Source organism: Trachemys scripta, chromosome 14 (assembly GCF_013100865.1).
Source record: "Trachemys scripta elegans isolate TJP31775 chromosome 14, CAS_Tse_1.0, whole genome shotgun sequence".
NCBI classification, from domain to species: Eukaryota; Metazoa; Chordata; order Testudines; family Emydidae; genus Trachemys; species Trachemys scripta.
In genome coordinates, this window is record NC_048311.1 from 18,609,517 (window position 1) to 18,634,636 (window position 25,120).

Sequence of the window (25,120 nt, forward strand, 5' to 3'; positions counted from 1 at the left end):
GGGTGCCGGGCTGGGCCGCGGGGCCGGGAGGCCGGGCCGGGAGCCAGTCGGAGGGCCGGGGGGTGCGCTGGGCCGCGGGGCCGCCGGGGGGTGCGCTGGGCCAGGAGCCGGGGGACCGGTCCGGGAGCCGGTCCGGGGCTGCGGGGCTGGGCCGCCGGGGGGTGCGCGGGGCCGCTGGGGGCCGGCAGTGCTGGGCGGGCCAGGGGTGGTCGGCCGGGGGCCGGGGTTGGCACCCCAGGGCCCGAGCCGACCCAGGCTGGAGCCGCCAGGGGACCAGCCTGGGCCGCCCCTCCTCCCCCCACACCGCCCCTTACCTGCTTCAGGCTTCCCGCGACTCAAATGTTCGCGGGAAGCAGGGGAGGGGGCGGAGACTTTGGGAGGGGGCGGAGTTGGGGCGGGGACGTGGGCGGGGCTGGGGGCGGGGGCGGGACCCCGGGGAGTGTCCTCCATTTGGAGGCACAAAATATGGTAACCCTACTGTACAGGACAAGGATGAATCTGGCAGTGCTCCTACCCCTGCAGATTGTTAGAGTTGCCTGACTCTTCCCTTTACAAGACCCTGGGTTCCATTGCTTACATCTTTGCCAAAATTTAATAGTTTGGGCTGAAGTTTTCCAAGCTTGGTGTCTGCCTGAGGCTATATTTTTTTTGGAAAATTTCAGCCAAACCAGTTCAGCTGTTTCCAAGAACAAGGCTAGGGAAGACATGCATTGCTTTGCTGATGTTAAAGTCTGGTGATTGTTTTTTAAGACATTCTAGCACCCCCATGCTTTGGAGCAGGGAGGTGCACTTTGTATCAGGAATGTGCCTTTTAACATACCTGTGAAAATTGCCTGTATTCGTCCAAGTAATAAGCCTTTGAAAACTTGCAGTTTGCTAATGCGTAGTAGACTTGCTAGAGCCTCACAGCTTAATTCCCCAAAGAGTCCATCCTCACTGAAAAGGCACCAGCCCGGCAACTGCAGGGAAAGTCCTGCTCAATGCAATTCCTGACTTCTGGGCCATGCTGGGTCTAGTCCAGGCCTAGGAAATTAGAGGATGCTTCTACATAACATCATGTGGAGGAGGACGCTGATTGAATCAAATGCAGAGTGGACAAGAGTCAGACGTGGGAGACACAGGGAGACTGGGACTGGAGGCTGATGGAGGGGGAGTGAGATGCAAACTGGCACTGGGAGTTGGATGGAGACTGGCACTAGCTGGGCGGAAATGAGAGTGGCTGGCCAAAGAAATTGGGACTGGAAGCCAAGGAGGGAAATGGGTGAGGGGGCTGAGATTAGACTAGCGGAGACTGGGAGTAGGAAGCAGTGGGGTGGAAAAAAGAAGGTTGTGGGTGTGGGAGAGCTGACAAGAAGCCAGGGTCTGACTAGCAAAAGTGTGAGCACACTCAACTGCACCTGAAGTCACTCAGAGCGGTGCTTGAATATGTCAAGTACTGTGAGAAAACAGGTGATGGCTCCTCATCTCACAGGAGTGCCATGAAGATAAATGAATGTGTGTGGAGCACTCAGATACTGGAGTGCCCTAGAAAATCAATAGTTCTCCCTTCAGAGCAGGATTTGAATTGTGTGCTGTAAATAAGACCGAGGGCCACACATGGAATAATGAAGAGAAAACAAAATATTGAATAGCTGAGCAGTAAGTGAGCACCGTCCATCCTGGGCAATGAATGAGGCAGGGGTCCTGTGGAAAATATAGCATGTGACAACATAATTAAAGACTGTATCATCATGTATGTGCCCAAGGGGAGGCTAAAATAAGGATGCACAAGCAACCGTAATGTTCTTTTACTGTAGTTTGTGTGTGGAATATATAATTTTATTAATAAAAACTAGCTCTTTTCATCCATAGGTCTCTATGCAGGTCAGGATCATTACCCCTATTTTACAGATGGGGGAAACTGAGTCACAGAGAGGCAGTGATTTGCCCAAGCTCACCCAGCAGCCAAATGGCTGAGCCAGAAATTGAACCCGAGTCTGCCATGTCCCAGTCCATTGTCTGATCCACCAGGCCATGCCGCCTTGGGGAGCTCCGTTTGCTCCGCACACGGTTCTCACCTCTGAACTGCTCTGCTCTTCATTCTCTCCAGGAGGAAGATCAAGACTGGGAAAAAGAGAGACTGGTGGTGAATGAACCAGATCTGGACGATGGTAAGTGCTGGCGAAGCAGCAGCTGGTGCGGGAGAGGGTGTAGATAGCAGCCACACTGCCAAGGGCCTTGGGTCTGAGCTGGAAGCTCCTGAAGGCTGAGAGTGAAATTTCCCTCTTCTAGAGTTCTAGGAAAAACAGGAGACAAGGCCGGAGTGTCCAGGGTCATAAAACACAAGGAGGAAAAACTGTATTAAAAAAACCCCAAGCACATTGCGGGGCCTTTTTTTCATACTCCATAAAGAAATAATCCGCCTGCCACCACCCCCAAAAAATAGAGTGGCAGGTGACACTCCCTCCTCTCCTCCCCCATACAGATCACCTTTCAGTTTGTGAGGGGTGTTTCCTTCCTTCCATCCATAGGTGCTGGAAGTAGGGGTGCTGCCATACCCCTGTCTTGAAGTGGTTTCCATGATAGACAGGGTTTACGGTTTGTTTCAATGGCTCTCAGCACCCCCACTATACACATTGTTCCAGCACCCCTGCTTCCACCAGACCCAAGTTGTGTACAAACACACTCAGTGCTGCAGTAGCGCAAGGGGCATCTGGCTTTAAGGGTGCACAGTACAATCAGACCATAGGGAGCGGTAGGGGGTGTTCGTCAGACTGACAAATCTCCGTTCTTGGGACTTAGGTCTCTGTCCCTTTAAATTCCCAGCTGGCAGAGAGAGTGGAAAGAGAAGGGAGGGCTGCAGGAATGCAATGGCCTAGGCATTCCTCACCCTGCTCGTTGTGTGCCAGGCACAGAGTCTGGGGTGGGAGGGCCTGTTCTAGGACAATGCTGGGGGACCAGGGCAAGGTTGTCACTTGCTATAAATACAGCCCCTGGTCAGCAAGGCCTGGAAGCTGCTCAGTTGCAAGCCTCCGGGGGAAGGCTGGGGATTAGCTCCCCTCAGCAGCTGACGGCTTCCTCTTCCTCCTGATTATTGAGCTGTTAATTCATTCGGCTGGGCTAGAGTCAGCGGAGCACAAAGAACAGATCGCATCGCTGGCATTTGTCATTGCAGGCCCAGGCGGGGGAGGGGGAGGGGACCAGGATAAGCCATGCTGCTGCTGGGTTCCGTGGTGCAGAGAGGATGGAGAGCTGGGGACAGGCCAGCAACATATCAACACAGCTGCCTTAATCCTTTTAAGACTGCGCGTGGCACACCAGCTCCACGGCCGGCTCTTGTGGGTTCCTCTCACCTCCCCTCTCCTTGCATTGCTTTCACCCCAGCAAGCCCCCTCCCCATCCTGATGACAGATATGCTGCGCCTTCTGCCTCCAGCCGTTGGCATGACACGAGAACAAAGCCTGCCAAAAAGCTCCTTGAAGGCACCGGGAGATCTCCAGAGGGTTTAGCTAGAGCTGTGTTTAACTGATTAGTCAATTACTTTATTAGAAAATGATTAATTGACTAATTGGGACAACAACCAGGAACCTTGCTCATAACTCCCTCCCCACACACAAACATGCATCCCAAAACCGATGATGACAGGCAAGTGTGTGTGTGTTGACCAGGAGACAGTCCCACAGCAGCACCACAGTCAATGTGTTGGCTTCCAGAAAAGCCTCCATCCTGGGGGGCTAGAGTACTAGGAATCCCTCCTCCCTGTCCCACTTCCTTGCTCGCCTTTACAGCCCCCCGTCACAATCCCTCTGGAGCAGGAGGCTTACAATGAATGCTAATAGGCAAACGCTAATCCTTGCAATGTGCCTTCAAAGCAGGGAGCCGCTATCGCCATTTCGTAGAGGGGAGTGGGGGACAGAGCCTGGCACTGCGAGCTTGCCCCAGGGGAACACAGCCAGTGGGTGGCAGAGCTGTGACTAGAACCCAGGTATCCTGACTCCCAGTCTAGAGTGCATGCCACTCAACTGTGTTGCCTTTTATCCTGACAAATTCCCTTCACCTCCTGCAGACCTTCAGTGCTACTGTCTGAAATGCAGCTGCCTCTGGGGTGGGAGAGGGCACACAGCAGGCTACACATGGGAGGGGGAGGGGAGTTTGGGCCCAGGATCCTGCGGCAAACTGCTCTTGCAACCAGTCTGTTGTTCAAACTGTACGAGAGCCCTACCAGCCAGCCTCAGAAGGAGGTCAGCCTGGGCTAAGGACACTGGGATTGGAACCTGTCCTACCAAGGAGTCAGAGCTCTGGCAAACCCACGCTTGGAGTGGGGCTGAATTAGGAGTCCCTCTATTGGCCATTGGCTCCCCACTTTAACTGGCTAGTGGGGTCAGTGTTGAGGGGCTCAAGGCTCTTCCCTATCTTCTCACACCTGGAAAAAGCACCCCCTCCTCCTGCTCTGGGCTGACTGCGCTGCCCCAGTCCCTGCAGCGCCAGGCTCCATGCATGATATCTTCTCCAGGCCGCCTGCCTGGCAGTACCTGCTGCGTTAGCAATAGGCTGCCACACTGGCTTGTTTTGCTAAATGAGGGCTGTTGCGATGCTGTGCCCCCGGCCAGCATTACAGTAAAGAATCAAGGCTCCAGCCTTTTCCAAGCTGTAAAAATTCTCTTGCTCAGTTCTCCTCCTTTCTGCCTTCAAGAGCATTGAGCCAACATTAACAAAGCGCTTAGGCCGAGATTTTCCGCGCTAAATTCCTCTGGCTCAGTTCTAAAGCTTAGCCACGGAAACTGATCTCACTAAGCTGTCCATCTCCAGCCTCTGCATTTCCCTTCCCAAACTGCTGTTTGCTCGGGCATTCGCCCGGCGGGCTCTGGCTTGGGTTCTTCAGTGTTGGTGACATTGTCGTCGTCATTATTTTATTAGAAGACAAGAAAAAACAGAACCTGAACCGTTTTCTCTCTTCCGTTTTTTTCCTCTTCCCCTCCTTTTCAGTGGTAAAAGGGAAAAAGGAAGTGAGATGGGTAACCCCGTTCTGCCTGCCTGAATTCCTCCAGCAGTTTGAAATAGATGCTATGATCTTCAGTTCCTGTCCTAAACTGTATTGCTGGGTGCTGTTCAAGTGTTACTGTGTTCCATCCCTGAAGTGGCTGCATTTCAGGGTTAGGTTAAGTGATCCCTTCTCCACTACTGGGATGGGGAGGCAGCGGGAGTTGTGAGGCTTAACTAACCTGTCCTTGGATAAATGGTGCTGTAGACATGCAGGCTGCAATTCATTCCCTTTTAAAGGAATGTTCTAAATAATTCAGGCATTTTAATGGGCTGAATAAGATGATGACTCAGTCTGGCCAGTGAGGATACTAAGCCACGTGAATGCATCTAATATAACCACAAGGGTCTCAGATTGCTAGCCAGCTACCTTTTTATTTCTTTAATGAATTTTCCATCTAAGCACTTATAGGGCCTCCATTGCAGTAGTGCCTGAACACCTCACACTCATTAATGAATGCATCCTCACATCTTCTGTGAGGTGGGAAAGTATTATTGTCCCCATTTTACACATGGGGAAATTGATGCATTGTGCGATTAAGTGATTTACCCAAGAACATGCAGGAAGTCTGTGGCAGAGCCAGGAATAGCATTCAGGTCTACCTAAATACTAGTTGGATGGCCTAAACACAAGAACATTATTTCTCTTTTCTTTCAAGAAGTAAAGTTGTACAGAAACCTCTGGGGAGCTGGCAGGTTCCTGGAGCTAGAGCCAAGGTGTCTGGTAGAGAAAGACACACTGGGTGTGGAGAGGTAGATTTGAATTAGGACTCTTTTCTTTTTACAAAATGACAGCCAGTAAGAAAATACCCTGCAAACCCAGTGTCTTGGCAACCAAAGCAGACATTGGCGGGGGAAATACACAAGACAAATGTCTTTTTTAAAACTCACCTCACGGCTGTTCTATTTAAGTAGGTCACGTTATACTCTTAAATATTTTGCAGTTCATGGGAAAAATCATGCCTAGAATTTTCAATGTATTTCCTGAAGTTTGTCTCCACTCTGAAGAGAAAGAGAGCCCTTGAGCACTGAAAACTTCCAGCTCTTCCCTTCAAAACCAACACGCGCACGTTGGCAGGCAGATGGGCGGATGGCTATTCCCCTTCCCCTCAATTTCTTGAGTCCCTTCTTCATTGTGATCTGAACAGCCCCTGTTCGGGGAGGGAAAACCAGCTTGGTTTTCTATCAAGCAAAAAATGTTAAGAATAAAGATTTCTGATGTGAAGGGCGCAGATGAAGCCTGATTCTCCTTTCACATACCTTAGTGAAACTCCACTGACTTCAGAGAAATGACTCCTGATTTACGCCAGTGCAAGTAATAGGAGACTCGAGCCTAATATCTCCCCGAGCAACAACCAGTTAAAGGCACATTTCAACAGCACTTTTAAGGCCTGGTTAACTGAGCCTAGTCTCTGTTTGCTTCCCGTTGACCAGGCTTGTTTGCCTGTCAGTGCTAAGCTTTTTCCATTGAGGGAAATGAGACTTTATGGAGCTGCGTTTTCTGGGCTGTGAAGCAAGGGCACTGTGACAGGCTTAGGTTTGCTGAGCTCTTGGGAAATGGGTGTAGCTTTTCACAAGAGGCCAGACAGCGGCTTTTGTTTTCACTCCAGCACTACAGGGAAGTGATTAGCCCTTGATTCGGGACCTTCCCCACTGGAAAACTGACCCGGATCAGCAGTGTGAGGCTTGTTGACACGCTGAGGTGCAGCGACTGGGGAGTGAAATGTTTGTGGAGGCGGGGGGATGAGGAGAAGTTCTGTCTGGGAACCTCTGTTTCCTGTTAAGTCGGCAGTTTTAACAGGTTTGTACCGGTAAACGTTGGTTCACACTAAAACCTGGATGCATGCTCTGTGGGATATTTTTTTGCCCTAGCAATGACTGTCATGTAATAAACAGGACACCTGGGTTCTATTCCTGGCTCTGCCTGTGTGGCCATGGGTGAGACCAGGTGGGTGAGGTGATAAGAGACAAGCTTTTGAGTTACACAGACCTGCAGAAGAGTTCTGGATAAGCTTGAAAGCTTGTCTCTCTCACCAATAGAAGTTGGTCCAGTAAAAGATATCACCTCACCCACCATGTCTCCCTAATATCCTGGTACCCACATGGCTATACAACACTGCAAGTGACCTTCAGCAAGTTATTTCACATCTCAGTTTCCCCACCTGTAAATTGAGGCTTGTACTTGCCTGCCCCATGGGTATGCTGAGGCCTGGAAAGTGCTTGAAGCTCAGCTGTGGATAGAAAAGCAATGTGGTGGCAGTTTTTGACCTCTGTTTTTCCAGCCCTTGAGCTTGGGAAGTAGGAGAAAATAGCTTGATCAGGCACAGACGAGAGGATTAGCAAACAAAGCCTGGATCCTTCCAAGGTTCAAAAGTTCTCTTTCTCACACTAGCTAGGGCAGGTTCCAGGGATATTTACAACACCCCTGGTCTGTATCCTTCTCCTGTGCTGGAAGAAGCCATGCTAGAGTATCTGGCAAGAGGCGATATGGCACTATGATCCCTGGAGTGTCGACTTTATCTCAACACAACCGCTAGATGTTTTATTTATTTGTTATAAAGCCAACAAATATGCCCAAGCCCCGGCCCTCCTGGGATGCATTTTGGGCTGACTTCGTGCAGGAAGATAACCCTGAGGAGTGGTTTAAAAATAAACAAAGAGCTTGAGCAAAATCTGCTTGGAGAAGCTAAAGCTCTGGCTCCACATCTGTGAGCTACAGAGTTTTAATTAGCACAGAGATGTGATCTAGGGGCTTGGGCAGAGGAGAGAGTGCCTGCAATAGAGCAGTGGTTTTCAACCTTTTTTCATTTGCAGACCCCTAAAAAATTTCAAATGTAGATGTGGACCCCTTTGGAAATTTTAGACAGCCTGTGGACCCCCAGGATTGAAAACACTGCGCTCTAGCAAAGGGATGCTACCCAAACAGGTTAATAAAGAGGACCCTTTTCCCGTTGTGTCTATCCACTGGCCACAGAGGGACTTCAGCACCACTGTGATCACTGTTGATCCGGTCGAGAATGCTTTGGACCGTCTCTGTTTGCAGCCCAGGAGTTTGCCGCATGGTGTCTCCCTTTCCCAAAACCATTTCTCAAGCTTTCTTGCAATGCTCCTGGCTGCTGGAATGTTGGGCTTTCAAAGCCCGGGGCACGGCCATCGTGAGTTTGAATAGATTGGGCACATGCCACACAATGTGCTTACAGCATGGTCTCCCGAGCAATTATTCACAAACCCAAAGTATAAGCACGAGGGTCCTAGTTCCTGGGGAAGAGGGGAAAGGAATGTCCAGACAGAAATAGAGATGAATTCTGCAGGCTAATCAAAGTGGAGGTTACCATCCTCCTGCTATGCCCAATGAGTCTCCAGAGCTCTGACTCCACGGGAGAGAAATAGACCAACAAGGTCCCTATGCGCTAGAATTTAAAGAGGATAGGTCACTAACGATGGACCACAGATTGTTGCCAACTCCAGGTGAGTCGGGCAGACTCAGTGACGCCAACATTGGAGAAGGACCAACCTGGGTTTGTAAAGAGCTGCTCTAATGGGAACTCTAATGGGACATGTGTCTCTCCTTCCCCAAGACCTGAAATATGCATTGCTACAAAAACCACCACTGACCCATTTTGGAGTGTTGAATCTCCTTGTTCTCCCCTGCACCCTCAAAAACAAAACAAAACCCAACTGCAGTCTTGAAAGATAACTTGAATAGACTCTTTGGAATATTGTAACTGAAAAATGAAGAGACTGTTCAATTAGCGTTCTTTCTGTGCTCAAATATATTGACTTAATTTTTATTGCCAGTTTACAGGATTGTTAATAAGTGCGAGCATTATTGATCCTTTGAAAGAAAAAAAAAACAACCAGCATTAGATGGTTGTGGTGATAGTCGGCTGTAGGTAGGACTCTAAACCTCTCCCCAAATGACCAGGCCGGGGTCTTGTTACAGGTACCGTTGATCTTCCACTGGAATCATGTAACTTTGTTGAAGATGCTCGTGTCTCCAATTGGTGTTTAGCTGTCAAATGTGCTTCCAGGGTGCCGCATCTCCCACTTTAGGGTGCGGAGGGAGGAGCGCAAGGGATCCATCCATCCCATTGGCTACCTGCCAGAACTCACTGGGGTCTCCTTTCTTACATGACTGCTCTCTCTCTCCAGCAGCGGACGAGAAGATCTCCTTTAAATACAGCCCCGGAAAGCTGAGGGGGAACCAGTATAAGACAATGATGACCAAAGAAGAACTCGAGGAGGAACAAAGGTACGTTGAGCTTCCTCTTACTTTGGGCACAAGGCCCCTTGCGGCCGTCCTCTTGCAGCACGGTGTCGATTTTAACCCCTCCCTTCCATGAGTCGCAGCGGGAGCTGTGGTGTGAATGTCTGGCCAGTGCATTTGGTCTGGCCCTGACCCTTTCAGAGAGGCTGGAGAGCTGTTAGAAGCAACCTGGACTTGAAAGGCCGGGAGACCATGACACTGGGTTCCCTTGTATCTGTTCAAGCTCCTTCTGTAGACACTCTGGGTCAGATCCTCAAAGGTATTAGGTGCCTAACTCCCATGGAAATCAATGGGAGTTAGGTGCCTAAATACCTTTTGAAGATCTGGGCCTCAGAGGCAGATCCTCATCTCCTGTAAATCGGCACAGCTCCACTGAAATCAAGGGCCAGATCCTCGTCTGGGGTAAATCAGCATAGCTCCACTGACTTTATCAGAGCCATGTTGATTTAGTCCCGCTGAGGCTTTGGCCCCCATCTACCTTTCTCTATCACTTACCTGCTGTGTTTTCATGGAAGGTCTCAGAAATGAGGGTGTTCAGAGATTGACTAAAACCCAGAGATGCTGGAACCCAGAAGTTAATATAGGGCTTTAGTAGTATTTTCCATGAATACAATAAGATTGTATTGCCTGAATGTAAAGGGATAGTAATAACTATTCAAGTCATTGTAAAATTACATGAGACAATCCTATGGTACAACCCGGAGAGGGCAGGAGAGAACAGAGAACCTGACCTTATGAAGTGCTGAGCACTCACAAAATCGAATGAGGTCATTGGAAAGCGCAGGTACTCAGCAGCTATGAAACCCAGGCCCCAGATGGCCTAGTGGCTTTTTCCCACCTCTGATTTCTGTGGATCAAGTTCACAGTTGCTTGCTGGGAATGCCTGAAGTTTGCTGCTCCTCTAGAATTCCAGCTTTTTGTTGTATCCACCAGGCAAAGTATTAACAACTTCAACAGAACTTTATTTACAGTGGAAGTGTCTTTTCCAAGCTGTAGCTGCACACTCCGTAACTCTCCCAGCCTCCTCAACTCCTCCCCTCCCAGTTCTAATAATCACGTGCAGCATCTAAACACCACACTTTTCAAGGCTCTTTATGCCCCAGGGCTTGCCACGTTTTCATAAAATGAACTTGGCAGATTATGCGTTGCCATCTTGCAATCTGATAAAGCCCAGACTAAGCCCCCACACCGAACTGCAGCCTGTGTATAAAACCCCATTTTGAATGAACCGCTGCTCTCAGTTCAGTGACTATGAGCAGTGGCACCAATTCAGATATTTCTTAGGCGGGGCAAATTCCATGTCCTCCCTTCCCCTCCGCCCCCCAGCTGGGATCCTGTTCCAGTCCCAGCTCATCCCATCCCCTCCTCTTGTTCCTCCTCCCCCCACAGAGACTCCCTCAGCTGGGGAGTCTCCCTCAGCTGGGGAGTCTCCTCTCTTTCTTACCCACTCAGTGCATGAGCTGGTGCTGCCAGATGTCAAGTTTTCGGTGACTCCTCTGCCACTCTGCAAAACAGGAAGAGACTTCCCGTGAGCCAAGTTGCAACACCATTTGGCCCAGCCCCCATGTGTCTGTGCAGAGGGGTGGCTAGGCCAAAATTGAGTAGCGTCGCAACCCCATGCGCAGGTCACAAAGCCTCTCATGGGTCAGTTTCAGTGGCACTGTGACCATGCAGCCGAAGCAATGCTCCATACCGCTCCAGCACAGCTGTATGATTTAGTACCAAACCACTGCTTAAAAACCACTGCATGGTCAGGCCATGACCCGTCTGCCTCTGCAGCCTAAGAAATTTTGAGCAAGTGCAAAAACCTTGGGGATGGGGGCATTCTCCCTCCCCCCCCCCCCCCCCCCGAGCCAGTCCCTCCTAGGTTCCACTAACTACTAGTGAACTAGTGTGTACATTGCTGTACACCAGCTCTATGGGGCTTCTCTGCTGAGACTGCATTCTATTAACCGCGGTATGTTCTTAACAATTACCTCCAGACAGCGTCTAGAGTGGTAACTACCGGTACTGTACCCTGCAGTGCTACCCACCCAACTTCTGCGGTTCCCTTTCATTCAGGCCAGGGGAGAAGTTTTGCCTTACCTCAAAACAACAGAGCCCAGACTTTCTCCCTTCATAAGACAACATACTCTGGGGTTTTTTACCCATCACCTTTTCAGAACTCTGATGAAAGTTGCTTTGCTGATGAATTCTCAAAGGCTGCTTAAGGGACTCTTGTCTCCTAGACTGTTCATTCCTCTTCAGATGACTATCTCAAAGCACGCACACGCACACGTATGTCTCTATCAGCTGTCCGATGGATTGAATTTTCTTGGGACAATTACAGTGGAGCAAAGTTTTCCAGGCCGTGTTTTGGGTCAATGCCATGGTGGCAGGTCTGATATAAAAGCCTATGGTACAGCTATAGTTACTAAAGACTTGAGTGAAGTGAAGGAAGTTTTGTACCCTTATCACTGCATCGCAGACTTAGCAGTTAGGCAAATTTAACTTCAGGACATTTGTGATTCCTGCTGTTTGGTGTCCAGGGTTGGGGATAAGGCTGGTTTTCTAACTCACTAGCTGCCAGGGTAGTGGGTTAGGCAGCCCTCTTCCATTGCTAATGGGTTGGCCTTCGTGATGCGGCGAGTGGGGGTTCAAATTGTTGTCCTTTCACTATAAAGTTGTCTCCCCCTATGCTATAGCGAAGCAAATATCCACCTCTGCTTCTATAGTGGAAGCCCTGGAGCCTGATTCTTCATTGCACTGCACCTTGGGTAATCACGTACGCTAGTGCAGAGTGGGCGGAAAAAGCTGCTAAATCAGAAGGGTAACATTTTACACCTACTCTGTACTGGTGTAACTGCCTGCACAGAATGCGGGGCAAGGGAGAAGCAAGCCCTCTGTTTTATCCCACTGCCTTGTGTGCTGGGGCATGGAGGAGCCGTGGTCTGGTGAGGACCTGTTGAAAGCAAATTGGGAACTTGTGACACAGCCAGTCTACCGGAGGATCCAGCCCAGGACATGTGTTTCATAGGCCAGGTTCCCCTGGTCTTGGGAGATAAAACAGAAGGCTGATGAATCATAGGTTGCTGCCATCTTGATCCTGGCAAAGCTGAGCCGGAACCAACCGTCTTATGGGATTTTCCCCTCAGGAACCCTCTGAGACTGTCTCGTCTCATCATGAGATCCTAGACATCATTCTTTCAGTGCCAAGCAGTGAGGGAGGGGCCACGCTGGCTTTGAGGAGGTAAAGGAACAGTGAATGACCTGCTGTGTTCCTAGTCTCCTAGAAAACTGACATGTCCGCCTTGTAAAACGCACCTTTGGTATGAGATGGGCCCAGTTCAGTTGATGATGTGTCTCTCTGGGCATGAGGGTTGTAATGTTAGGGGAAGAAGTGCAGGATAAACTCCTGATTGCTGGGCTATGTGCAGAGAATGCCTAGCACTACCAAGCCCCAGCATCTATTTCCATTTTAGTTCCTTTTTAAAGGGGTTTCCTGTGGGGTATCGTCACACCTAGAACCTGTCGAGAATACCCGGAGTTGGCTCTTCCACTTGGGGGTTCTTTTCAAAGTTCTGCTCAGCGTTCCATGTGAAGGGACATTGGCCGACTGTTGTGTTTCTCCTAACAGCTCCTTTATTTTCTTGTCAATGCTCCATGTTTCTGTGTGTTTGTCAGAAGCTTGTGTTTTGTTTCTGGTTTCTTGTCCTCTGGAGCTCGGCTGTGGCATCAGCAACTTTTCATTTCAGGCTTCACAGCTTCCTCTTCTCTAGCTGCTCTATTGGGGCAGAGCTGCCCGCAGGTAAGATGCTAAGCAGATCCGTTGAGAGTAGCAGTGCAGCTCAGCCTCCTCCTTCGTCCTGCCTCATACCCCTTTACGTCCCCCACCCCCGCTGCCAGGCACCTCCCGACAATGCTGCTGTTTTGATATGACCCAGGTTTGCTGCGTTTATATTACAGGATTGAACTGACCTCTGACCTCACATCCCTGTAGCAAGTACCTTAGGTCCTCGGCCACAAACATTCTTGCAAATCTTTTTGGTAAGGAGATGATGTTTCTTAGAAGTAGTAGTACCACCTGATAACCTCTGCTAGTGGTTTTGTTTTTGTTTTTGTTTTTTTTGGTTTTTTTTTTTAAATGAAGTAACCATGTCTGTCCCACCTCCCTCACCCCCCCCACTCCCTCCTCATAACAAATTAATAAATCTACTCTCCTCCGTGCCCCCATCTCATTTTCCATCAGCACCACAAACTGATCTAGAGAAATGGGATATACGGACCTTTGTCCCCTCTAGCTATGGCCTGTATTGAGCAGCTGTGATCTCCACAGGAAAAGCCACGCGTGCTCAGCACCTCTTAGGCTCTGTCAGTCACACCTGTGTGCTCGGCCTTTGAAACTTGGAAGTTAGGCCCCTAAATCCGCTTTTGTCCGCCAAGTTTGAAAACTAGGGTCACAGCCTGGATGACGGAGCCATCGCGAGTTGTGCCTTAGCTTGTGCAGGCTAAAGTTGCACAGAAAGGCGTTTTGGTTGTTTTTCTGATAGCATCTCTTGTCTGTGCCTGGAGGAGTTGTCAGCCCCATGCAGGAAAGGGGAAGGACGTGCAGCAGAAATGGTTATTGAATAAAAAAACATTTCTGCTTCATGCCATCCCACATTGCCTCAAAACTGCAGATATTTTTGCACCACTTTGCTTGATCCAAATTGAGGATTTATCCCTAAATCTGCCCTAAATGCCCTGATAGGGGAAGGAGTATGTAATGTACTAGCTGCTGCAATTTCCTGTCTCTGATCATTTCAGTCTTAAAAATAGAGGCACTTCTCAGAAAGGGAGAAGGACGGTGACCAGACTGGTGAATGTTTTGGCTAAATGTGGTTTGCCAGATCCTGTTTCTTAAAAGCCTTGTCTTCTGCACTAGGGATTTGCCCCAGTTCTGGCCATCAGTTGCCAGCCATATGTGTAGCTGCCCCAATGCAAACCACTGGTGCAAACAGGCTAATCCACAGTTTGCACTGGTGTGGTTTACCCCGGTTTCATGCTATACCTGTGCAAATCACTGCTTGTAATGGTTTAACCTGGCTACGTGAGGTGCTTGCACTGGTGCAGCTGTCCTGGTGGCTGGGCCACAAGGGGGTACAGGCAATGCTCTTAAATGCAACTACAGTGACCGACTGACATACTGACTATTTTTAAAGTAGGCTTTGTCAGCTGCTTCCCAAACTTTGCTCCGAGTCCAATAAAAAAATTTTTGCAACTGGGCAGGAAGATGATCAGGACTTCACCCAACTCTGTAAGCTTCTGCAGGGCTGGCAGACAGGTGTTTTTAAAGAGGAAGTAATCCAGGAATAATTCCATTTGGTCCGTTAATCCTTTTGTGACCTCTTTTCTTGGCCCAGAGCCTGGTCCTTTTAAAGTGCTTGGCAAAACTAGTGTGGACATTAGTGGGACACAGGAGCCAGGCCCCAGGAGTCTATGCCTTTCTTAACATGCCTCCCTTCCCAGAATTATTGGCTGGAGCAAGGAGAGAGCAAGTGTTTGACTCAGCATGAGTGTGTGGGAGGGTCTCTTCTCCCTCCTCCACTCCTCATTCCAGGGGTTTAGGAGAAGGTGAACATAGCCAGAAGTATCTGTAGGGTCTCTAATCCTATGGGGGAAATGGTAATCAGTGTGAGTTGGAGAGAGAAAGGATGGCAGCTGTATTTTCAGCATAATCACCTTTCATTGGTGGGTGTCAACTCAAGCATCATAAATGCTTCTAATTCTTGCGTGGGCTGCAGGGCTAGAAAGGGGAAGTCCATACGCTCCAGACATTCTTGTCTGAAACTTTAGGGTGTCAGCTAAGCCCAGCTTGTATTCGTGTCAGAATGGGATGGGGGGAAGGCATTGGAAATGGAACGGGAGGGCGTTTGCCCCCAGATTTGCTCAAGGATGAGGTTGGTCAGGAAGGAGAAGTGGAACCCTGATCCTGAGTGTGCGAATTCTTCCCCATCCTTTGAGCTTCAGGGGTTGTTTTTCCAGCACAGCCATAATATGCCTGGAGTAGGAGCGCCCTCTACAGGGCAAAGTAAACCCTTTTGATTTGGATCCCGACTTCAAACCCACAAGTAGGACAAACTAGTTGGGAGGCAAGATTCCCTAGTATGTGAATTTGCTACTTAGTGGGAGCCACTGGAATTAGGGACTAAATGATCCACTAGACTCTATCCCGCCCTGCTTATTTCACATGTGTTGTGCAGCTGAATCTGCAAGTGCTTTGCAAGGCTAGGGAGGCTGCAGAAAGACTCGGGGGGTGGGGGTGGGGTGGAGGGCAGTGATTGTCCCATTTGGGGGAAGTGGGCTCATTATCCAACCAACCAGCTGAACTCTTCGGGGGCAAATTCTCTCCCTCCTTCTGAACGTCCCCCTCCCCTCCACTCTCCTGGCCAGTTCTTAACAGAAATGAGCTGAGGGGGTGATGCTTGGATCTGGCTTAGGCTTAGGCTAGGGTTCAAACCTAAACTGGAGTCCAGCCCCAGGGGAGTCAGAATATTATGAGCTGATCTCCTGAGATTTCCATTCTCTTGGGCCTCAATTTAGAACTGGAAAATTGGCCCCTTTCCACTTTGGGTCCAGTCTGGAATCTGAAGTTTTAGAGTATTGAAATTCAAAGGGACGGGGTGGGAGAGCTGGTTTTCCAGTCTGCGCTCACCCCTAGCTAAGGATGGGGAGAAAAAACCCTGCCATGACGTAGCATCGCAACATGAACCTAGGATCGAAACAGGGGTGCAGCTGGACATATAGAGGGAAGGGGATTGTTTTAAAATTTGGACTGGAGAGCAGTGGTGGCGACTCCTCCAGAATGGACAAGGGCTGCAAGGGGCTGGTTGACAGTCTGACAATCTTAGTCTATTCGCTGTGTATATTTCAAACCCCTCCATTATTGTTTCCCCCAAGGGTGCAAAAGGGGTGGGGCTGTATCTGGACAGGTCTCCATTAGCATTCCCAGCCCCTGGGCTCTCTTAGCATCTCCATCGCATGTTCCCCTCTGCTTGCTCATCGGTGCCTTCTGCTTGCTTTCTCCTTTGTGTAGCATGGGGACGGGGTGGGCCTTTTCCCTTCCTCCTTCATCTCTTCCCCTTTGCTGCTTGCTTTCTCCCTGGCCCCTTCCTTGGCAGCTGTGCTTTCCTGTCCAGCATGGCGCTTCTTTTGGATGAGAGAGGCTGGTAAGTTTTTGTTGTTGTTGTTCCTTTTTTGGCTTTTCATCTTCTGCAGCACGATAGGTGTCCCGGGGCGAGGAACAAGCAGCGAGGAGAAGGGGTTGGCATCTGCTATTTTATTTAGGTCAGAATGATGGCCCTGTCTAGCAGCGGAGAGCATTATGGGCAAGGCAATGCGTATTGCCATTCAGCCAAAAAAAACCCAACGCCAAGAAACGTTTTCCCCTCCCTACCACATCCCTGATGGGAGTCCTATGCTTCTCCGGTGGGTCTATGTTGGGCCCACACTGCAGTTGGGGTTAACCTGCCCCCAGGCATTGCTGCAGAAGTGCCAACCCTCCCCTCCCCTTTTCTGGCCAAATATTTACCTCTTCCCACTAAGTCCCTACCAAAAAGGTCTTCTAATCTAAAAGAGTTAAGCTCTGGCCTGTTTATTGTTTTCCAATGTAGCCACTAATCCAGGGGTCTCAAACTCAGATGACCACGAGGGCTGCATGAGGACTAGTGCATTGGCCTGAGGGCTGCATCACTGACACATACCCCCCGCTGCCTCTGGCCCTGCCCCCACTCCACCCCTTCCAATTAGGCCCCTTCCCTGCCCCATTCCAATCCCTTCCCTGAAGTCCCCACCCCAATGCTGCCCCCAGGAGGTGCAGAAAGGGTGCAGGGTGCAGCGGGGGCTGAGGGCAGGGAGTTAAGGTGCAGGAGGTGTGCAGGGTGCTCAGGGCAGGGAGTTGGTGTGTGGGGTATAAGAGGGGTGCGGCAGGGAGTCCGGGTGCAGGGTGCAGCAGGTAGCTCAGGGCAGGGAATGCAGGAGGGGTGCGGGCCGCGTGTTTGAGACCCCTGCACTAATCTCACTGCAGCCTTAACTATGGTCCGGAGCCACAAACGATGCTTCCATAGTAGAGAGCCAACAGCGTCATGGAAAAATCCCTGTTTCCCTCCCCACAGTTAATACCAAGACTTAAACTTTTCTGGGGCAGCTACCCCATTTGGTAGAACACCCTCTACAAATGGGGTGTTGCACATAAAACAAACATAAGAGTCACATGTAGAAAATATTGCCCATGTCCTGTGGGTGGCAACGGGGGAGCTTTGAGAGCTCCTGGCAGCTTTTTCCATAGGTTTAGAGTCTCTTCTCTTTCACTGTGTGTGGCTGAGAATATGGGCCCCGCTTTGAGCTGTTGGATTCTCTTCCTTTCTCTGCTCAGCTCCCCAATTCTCCTCTGGTTCATGGCTGCTTCTCTGTGTCTCCCCGGTCCATTATTCATGACATGTCTTCCTCAGCTTCTGCTTTGCTTAGTCCTGTGTTCCCATGGGCAGCTTGTCATTCTCCATCTGCTAACTCACTGGGAGTCTCAAACCTCTGGCACGCCTGCATTCTCCCATAGCAGGGAGCAGCATGTGCCTGTAGAGGAACTTGGGTTGAATACCAAGACAATGCATAAGTTACAAGCCAATAAGTGGGTGGAAAGCCAAAACCTGGTGTAATTTATATGCCAAGGGGCCAGAAGTAAGCATAAGTCTGCCCCTTGCTCCACTTTACTCATCACTTTGGAATCTGGCCCTTTGGGCAGGATTTTCAGGAGCTGAAGGGACGTAGGCCTGGTCTACACTAGAAAATTCAGTCAGTTTAACTCTGTCAGTCAAGGGTGTGAAAAATCCACACCCCTGAGTGATGTAGTTAAGCCAACCTGAACCCCAGTATAGAAGATTTCTTCCATCAAGCTATCTACCACCTCTCAGGGAGGTGGATTACCTACGCTGACGGGAGAATTCCTGCTGTCGGCCTAGGTAGTGTCTACACTGAAGCTCTGCAGCTGTGCGGCGGTAGCGTTTTAAGTGTAGACAAGTCCCTGGAGCACAAGTCCTACTGAAAGTCATTGGGGCTTGTGGTCCTAAATCATGTAGACTCTTTTCAAAATACCACTTGCCTAGTGTCCCTGTGAAACGATGGACAGGCTGGGTACTTCCAGAGCTCACTTTGTGTATTTAACCTTTTGACTTGTTAACTCCGTGCTGCAGGAGGCATTTGGACTCCCGTTGATTAAAGCTCATTCCATAGCTCTTCACCTTCCCTCTTCGTCTCTCTAAGCGTAAACAGTCTCTAATGTTTTCTCTATGCTGAAGCAGTCTCTCTATGCCTCACCCACTGGCAGAAGCAGCTAGAGAACTTGGGTTCAATGTATCCTTCCTCAGACTCAGCAAAACCTCAGAGTGCTGTGGTGAATCAAGGAGAACAGTTAAGGTCCCAGCCATGGGGGGGCAGTTAAATTTACTGGGCACCCCTTGCTAGCCGGACCCTGTACCAAATTTAAGATGGTAATTAAAAAGGGGCTCAGTACCTGCAAGGGACAGTATGGAGGAAAAGTGGTGTTGGGAACATCCCTCACAGGAGGAACTGGGAGGCCAAAGGTGGGCTGGGATGGTGAGAGAAGCTCTTCCACCCAATGTCATGGTCTACCCAGTTCCAGTGGCCCTTCCTCATTGACATCCCATCAGAATCGAGCGTGTTTTCACTCTGGACTAGGAGAGGGTTGGCCCTTCATGGAGCCAGCCAAGCTTCTACTTCTCCTTTCTGGATTTCATAGACGCCAGAGGTTGAGCAGCTGGCGCTCCGGGCAAAGTCAACGCTTCTGAAAATGGGGCCCTAAGTGAATCAGCTGCTACCGTATTCAGCCTGCAAAGGCATTCCTATCTCCTTCAGTGAGCAAACAGGACCTGCACTGGGAGCTACACCATATCCCCTGAAAGTCTGGGTCCGCACCTCGATGTTTAGCAAGGGTTAACCCAAGTGCTTAATAGCTGGCCCGTCTGGTATGGTTTTCATGTGTCTGACCTCACAGTGCCACACACCTGTCCCCTTCAGCCAGTGCGTGGAAACTGCCTTCCCCTCTGCTCTGTCAGCACTGCTTAGGCTTTCCTGCTCTCCCCGGAGGCTGGTAGTCAGTCCCATTTGGATGAGGAAACAGAACCACTGAAAGCCTAAAGGACTCTTCCCAAAGCTCCAGAGGAAGCTTCAGGTTTCATGTAAACCCCGATGCGTTCGTGTTGGAGGGTGGAGGAGGGAGGCATTTGAAATGGAAAAGGAAGGAAAGGGACTTGGGAGCTTTTTGCTCCAGTCCCACTGGCCAGTTGCTTCTCCCCTGATTCTGTGTCCTCCATGGGTAAGCTGTGGTGCCACCATTTCCACCCCACCCAGCCTAATACCTGTACTGTAGGAACTCCTCCAGCGGGTGCATAGTATGGAGTCCTGTTATCTCACGTTGACTGGAGTAACTTCTACACCCTTCCTGCTGCGCCCCGGCTGTGCCACATCAGCTGTGGGAAGGGGCGGCGCTGGAGACCCCACCTCTGCTCTACCTGTGAAGCGGGAGGTACATGACCAGAAGTCTTTGGTTACCTCTGAGTGAAGGGACTCAACACCAGGGCCAGAGCACTCCATAGAGTTTTAACGGGCTGGCCTGCAGCTGCCCTCATCTCTGCTTGGGAGTGCCACCCACGGAGACAGCATGTCCCCGCCTGACAGGATTCTGCTGGGATCAAGGTGGAGCATGGCCTTCTGGGACCTGCAGCATCCAAACCTCCCCTCGTGCTAGGTGAAAGTGCCTCTGCTAAACCAGCTGGGTGCAGTTCTTGGCGAGTTACCAATCCCTGCCCCAGGTGTGGGGATAGGCCTCCCTGTAAAGGAGGAGCCTAAACTGAGCCTTTAGCACCATGTGAATTCATGTGCAATCAGGTTAATGGCATTTGCATGAGAGACTTTGTAGCCTTGAGATGAAAGTGAGGGGTGTGGACCTCCATTAGCGACTCTCTTGAGGAGACTCTCAAGCTTTGATGCCAGGCCCAGACAGTATGTGGCAGTCTGACTCTCCCCTTCCCAAGCTGTTTGGGGATGAAGGGCAGTAAGAGAGGGGGCTGGAATAGGAGACATTTAAACCTGGCTGCTTTTTGAAAGAGATGTTTTGTGCTTTAATCATCTAACAGCTGCAGTGGCCCGGGTCCCTCCCCCGCCCGGCCTGCCATGTGACTATGTCCTGTTTAATACAAAAGGGACAGGCAGCACTAGAGCAATAGGTATTCTTTTTGGAGGAAGATTTTAGAAAGAACAGTCTTATTCCTCTTGTCTTTGCATGCTCAAGCCTTCTACCGATAGCATGAGAATATAAGCGAAGCAGTCACGTGTTCACCACAAGGCTTATTTCCCCAAGTTGGCTTGGCATGTACTGAGGAATATTCAGCCAGGCAGGTAATCCAGTTGCTCTGGAATGCTCTGGGTGGGACAGTGGGTCCACTCAGAATAGGAGCTGCTGCAGCACCCAATTGGTAGGATCAGAAGGGTCTGAATTGTATTGGGTACCAATCAAGAGGGCATGCAGTCATTTGGCTTACTCTGTTGTTTGGGTTTAGACTATCTTGCTGCAATTGATGAAGCAAAAGGCCTCTTACTTTGAGGCACTACAGTCTGCAAATGGCTCTTTGTGATTCAGAAACTTTCTTTGCCTCCCCCTCCAGCACTAAGTCCTTTTCCCTTGCTCGTTACAAAAATAATTAACAAACCAAACTCAAAAGGTGAAATGACTGAAATGAATTCTCTTCTTTTCTCCTTGTTTCTCTTTTTGCAGAACTGAAGACTATACGAAGTTATCCCTAGCCTCCTCCTAAAGGCTTTCCCCTTGGCATCTTAAAGGCTTGAGAGAAATACCAAAACCAACCAAACACACAAACAAAAGAAAAAACAATAAACCCTCAAAACTCGGGAGTTTCTCCTTGGCTGAAGTTGGGTTCTTCAAAATAACTCCTTGTGGTATCAAAGTTAAGGAGAATCTCTTGCTTTCGTCCCTGGGCGCAACCAGGCTAGAGCTGTGACTGGAGTTGTGTTTGGGGGGTTCAAGACCTAATATGGACTGAGATCCCCCAAACAGAACCCAGAGTGGACACCAAAAATTCAGTGAGTCTATTGAGTTGTGTTAATCACACTCTGTCTGCCCTATCCTGAAACCTGTATTGTTCCTTTAGAGGAAATGGGCAAAATCCAGATGTTATTTTAGATCCACCCAGATGTTGTACCCGAGTATCCAACCCATTTCTTCCGGGGACCAAACTCATCCTTTAGCTTTGAAAATTACAGCTGGAGATTTAAAACATTGTTTAGCATTGGGGGGGAAAAGGGGGTTTGAGACACTATCACTGGACTGACTTAATCTTGCTCTGTAATCATTTCAGCAGAGAGTTTATCCTTTAGTTTAGGTAGAGGGAAGACCTAAGAAGTGAGATTGGTTTGTCTTGTAGCTCTACTGTTTGTGGTGACTTCCCGTTTAGAAGCCCAAGCTTTGTTAATGACTGGTAGTGCCTGGATTTACTTTTCCCTGCTCTAGTTCCCAAGAGGGAGAGGGTGGAGGAGGTAGCCCTGAAATTGAGGGCTCCTTCTGGATTATGATGAGTTTCTGGGGGTGCCAACATAGTTTCCCATTCCCTTCTCCACACCACCTTGATGTTCTAATATCCCCTTCTCTTTCCCATTCCTTTTTGTCACTGTTGCTGGCCTGCCTGCTTTGCCCGAGGTTCAGCTCCTCTTCTGAGCCTTGTCATGTACAGGAGATGAGCTCTGATGGGCATCAGCACCCGCTCCATTGAGATCTAACTTCAAATAGGGTCGGGTTGGTTTGCAGGAAGTCCTTCCATGGGAAGAGGGTTTTGAGTCCTCTGCTGACATCACCTCATGTCCTGCAGCATTACAGCATAGTTGGAATCTGTCCTCCAAGCTTCCCTTCATTTTCGTGGAGAGGTCGCCTCTTAGCTAAAGCTTCAAGCATATCAAAAACCAGGCTGCTTTGTTTTATTCCTACACAGACAATACTTGAAACTATTTACTTGGTCGTTCTTTGCAGCGCCTGGGTTTGGAGAATGTTTGTCTGTAAAAAGGGCTCATTTCACAAACAGCCGGAGGCTTCAGCTTTAAGGAAGCTGCCCCTTCCAAGCCGGTAACTGCTAGCACATTAAATGGATTGCTTATGACTCCTAGACACACAAGGCCGCTCTGCTTCGAGGTATCCAACATGACTGGCCATTCTGTCTCCAATTCGTGCTGGCTGGCAGATTTGACGTTCCAAGCGTGTGACTATGCAAAGAATGCCTTATATACAGATATCTTTAAGTTATATGGCAAAATATACATCAAGCAAGCGAAGTTTATAGCCGAGCCCAGATTTTGCAAGTGGCAGCGAGTTAAGCTATTTCTTTAACAACAAAAAAGGCTGTCTAGGTATTTTTTTAACTTTTTTTTTTTTTTTTCATCTGAAGGTGGCTGTTATACACAGGACTGTAATTCTAGTGGCTTGAAACTGTAAATTGCCTTTGTTCAGTTCAATAAATCTTTGAATAGTTTATTTGGATGGGCATTGTGTTGTTTTTACCTTTTGCTTTTTTCCCCTCCCTTCTCTCTTCCACAGAACTTGTCTAGTGGTGATTTATAGCATTACATCTGGGTCACATCTATCTTTCACTGCTTTTGCTGCCCTAGCAGGGAATTCTTATTCATGTGAAAATACCCAATAAGGACTTGTTGTCGTATAGCATGTGGGGGAAGACACTTGTAAAGTCTTACTCAGCAGATTTGCCTATATGTGCCCAGAGTCAGGACTATAGTGACAGAGGGCCAGACTGTGATGTCACTCTGTGAATATGGGTATCTTACTCCACACGTAGTCCCATTGACTTCAGTGGGAGCAGAATTAGACCAACACTGTTAAAAATCACACCCTGAAACCTTTTGATTTTACTTCTGTTGGAGCTAGGCAGAGTCAGTGGAGCTGGGAGAGGTGAGCTGGAGTCTATTTTTGCTCCTTCACCATCCGTAGTATTCGTGAAGTTCCAATTGCAGAATCTTTGGCCAAGATTTTTCAAATGTGACAATTTTATTTTGGGAGCCTCCATTTTTGGGTAGCCAAGACCCTGTACGGCACGGGTTCTCAAACTGGGGGTTGGGACCTCTCAGGGGGTCGTGAGGTTATTACATGGGCGGGGGGGGGGTCGCAAACTGTCAGCCTCCACCCCAAACCCCGCTTTGCCTCCAGCATTTATAATGGTGTTAAATATAAATTAAAAACACCTTTTTATATAAGGTGGGTTGCACTCAGAGGCTTGCTATGTGAAAGGGGTCACCTGTACAAAAGTTTGAGAACCCCTGCTGTACATGGACCTGATTTTTCAGAAGGTGGGTACTCAGCACTTTCTGAAAATCAGGTCCATTTGCAGGGTCTCAAGTTAGGTGCCTCAAATCATTAATTACTTTTGAAAATCTCGAGTTGGAATTTTCAAAGAGCTAAGGGAACAAGGAGCCCAAATACCATTGATTTTCAACAAGAGTTCAGCTGTTTTGAAAATCCCAGCCTTAGCCTGTTTTGTCAGTGATGAGTGAAATCCAAGTGCATTGATATTGTGTTGAAACAAAAACAAAACAAACAAACCAAAAAACATGTTGAGACTTTTCTGTGACCATACTAGAAAAAAAGTGTTTGGTCACTAAAAGTTGCAATTGTGTTTAGACTTTTTCTCAATCTATTAAGCTTCTTGGAACAATAACAAAGAGAACCAGAATTAGTTTTTGTTCCCAGCTGGAATAAACTTCAAAGATGCCTGTGTAAGGAGAAGAACACATACTGAATTTCTCCAGACTAGATAGGAGATATGCCCCCTGGAATCCAATTAAGTTCTGAAATAAAATACAAAGATCTGTAACTGCTCTACCTCCCTTCCTTTTTCCTATTCTGAAAAGGTTAGATTAATGTGTTCTCATGCAAGTGAGTAAAGTATATGAGAGACAATGGGATTCTTGAGGCTTATAGAGTTGAGATGTCATTGGTTCAGTGGGGGTATAATGACCGCTCCAAGCCAAGGCTGTACAGAGAAGCTTTCATTTCATAACAAAATGATCCTAGCTCATTAACAGAATATATATAGTCTTTAAATGCTACAGCCACATGGATTTTGATTGTAGAACAAAGTAATTGGCACAATAACTGCTGCTGTTTGCTAAGCTCTGCTTTTTCAGAATTCCATTTCCCCTGCAATGTTAAAGCAGGGTGGGAAATGCAGCTCACTTGTCACCACTTCTGATCGGTATTCATGTTTATCAGTAGATGTAAGGAACACGCACAACCCTTCCAGTTCCAAGTTGTGCTTCACAGATTGAAAGCTCCTTTGTTCACCTGTGACTATGGCCCATCTCCTACCATTGATTTTGTTTTTTAATGTGTGTGAAACAACAGAGCACAGCACTCATCCATCAAAAAATATTACCTAACCTCCCTTCTTTCCCCAGAGAAGACAGAAACAGGTTCAATGTGTGTGTGAAACAACAGAGCACAGTGGAATTGCTGTTGATGGATCAGTGCTGTGCTCTGTTGTTTCACACACACATTGAAACTGTTTCTGTCTTCTCTAGGGAAAGAAGGGAGGTTAGGTAATATTTTTTTATTGGTCAAAGAAACAAGCTATCGAGCTACACAGAGCTTTTCAGGTCTTTTGTCTGCTCTAGACATTTATATCACTCCCATCGCCACAACTTCTAAGCAGCTTCCCCCTTAAGTTTTAAGCAACCACATTCCTAAAACTGTGATTTCACTACCAAAAAAAGGTGTATTTCTACATC

General features: G+C 48.8%; 1 protein-coding gene across 5 annotated transcripts in view; it reads left to right on the forward strand.

Moving 5' to 3' along the window:
* Positions 1 to 25,120, forward strand: part of MXRA7 (matrix remodeling associated 7) — a 52,553-nt gene that overhangs the window by 22,407 nt on the left and 5,026 nt on the right. Inside the window, exons 2-5 of one of the 5 annotated variants that reach the window (XM_034789720.1) lie at positions 2,090 to 2,150; positions 9,172 to 9,271; positions 13,232 to 13,312; positions 21,093 to 22,856. In XM_034789720.1, the coding sequence (XP_034645611.1) occupies positions 2,090 to 2,150; positions 9,172 to 9,271; positions 13,232 to 13,265 (195 nt within the window). In that variant the 3' untranslated portion in view covers positions 13,266 to 13,312; positions 21,093 to 22,856. Of the gene's footprint in view, positions 1 to 2,089; positions 2,151 to 9,171; positions 9,272 to 13,231; positions 13,313 to 21,092; positions 22,857 to 25,120 lie in introns of those variants that run through there. The other 4 variants (XM_034789719.1, XM_034789718.1, XM_034789717.1 and 1 more) reach the window with 4 other exon arrangements.